At 40.4% G+C, this 681-nt stretch overlaps 1 protein-coding gene across 1 annotated transcript in view; it reads left to right on the top strand.

The window, feature by feature from the left end:
* The first annotated feature begins 51 nt into the window (after positions 1-51).
* The window catches only part of fgfr1op (FGFR1 oncogene partner), a 29,262-nt gene continuing 28,632 nt past the window's right edge, over positions 52-681 (top strand). The window contains exon 1 of the mRNA XM_015382463.1: positions 52-207. Within this exon, the coding sequence (XP_015237949.1) occupies positions 124-207 (84 nt within the window). The 5' untranslated portion in view covers positions 52-123. The remainder of the gene's footprint in view (positions 208-681) is intronic.

Here is a 681-nt window from a genome sequence, read left to right as displayed (position 1 = left end):
GCGCACCGAACAAATGTTTGCCACCCGCCATTAAACAACAAGAGAAGAAGAAGAAGAGGCACTTCCGGATAGTTTGTTTTGGTCTGTTGTCCTGACAGCAGCGGCTAACAGATCTAGGTGAACATGTCTGCTGCGGAGGACGACACCGAGCTGAGAGACCTGCTCATCCAGAACCTGGAGAACAGCGGAGTTCTGAACAAGCTGAAGGTCAGAAAACGGAACTTAAAACAGAAGCGAAGAGTTTCCGGTTACAGGTTAGCAGCTAGCACCGGGATGCTAAGCTACTGATGAGGCTGTTTGACTGCTTTAACTATGAGGAAGCAGGATCTGCCGGTAAAACCTGTCACGTTTTAAAGGAATAAGACAACTTTTCTGGAGTTTTAATTTGGTATTTTTTTATTTTTATATTACTGTGTGGTCGGTGGTTATAATTCCAAAGCTATTTATATAATCTATTATCTGCTTTAGACTCTGTGGTGAGATGAAGTCAACATGTTCAGGTTGATTTTGTTCATTTAAGGGTAAAATCGAACCAGAGCTTTGGTTTAATAATAAACTTCATCCATGTGCAGCTAATGTTGGGCAAATTATACTGATAAATTAATACCAGTTCCAAATTCAATTCAATTTCAGTTTTTTTCTATAGCACCAATTCACATCATGTCATCTCAGGTCACTTTC

Source organism: Cyprinodon variegatus, unplaced genomic scaffold, assembly GCF_000732505.1.
Source record: "Cyprinodon variegatus isolate N-32 unplaced genomic scaffold, C_variegatus-1.0 Scaffold257, whole genome shotgun sequence".
Lineage (NCBI taxonomy): Eukaryota > Metazoa > Chordata > Actinopteri > Cyprinodontiformes > Cyprinodontidae > Cyprinodon > Cyprinodon variegatus.
This window is presented reverse-complemented; position numbering and strand designations above follow the sequence as displayed.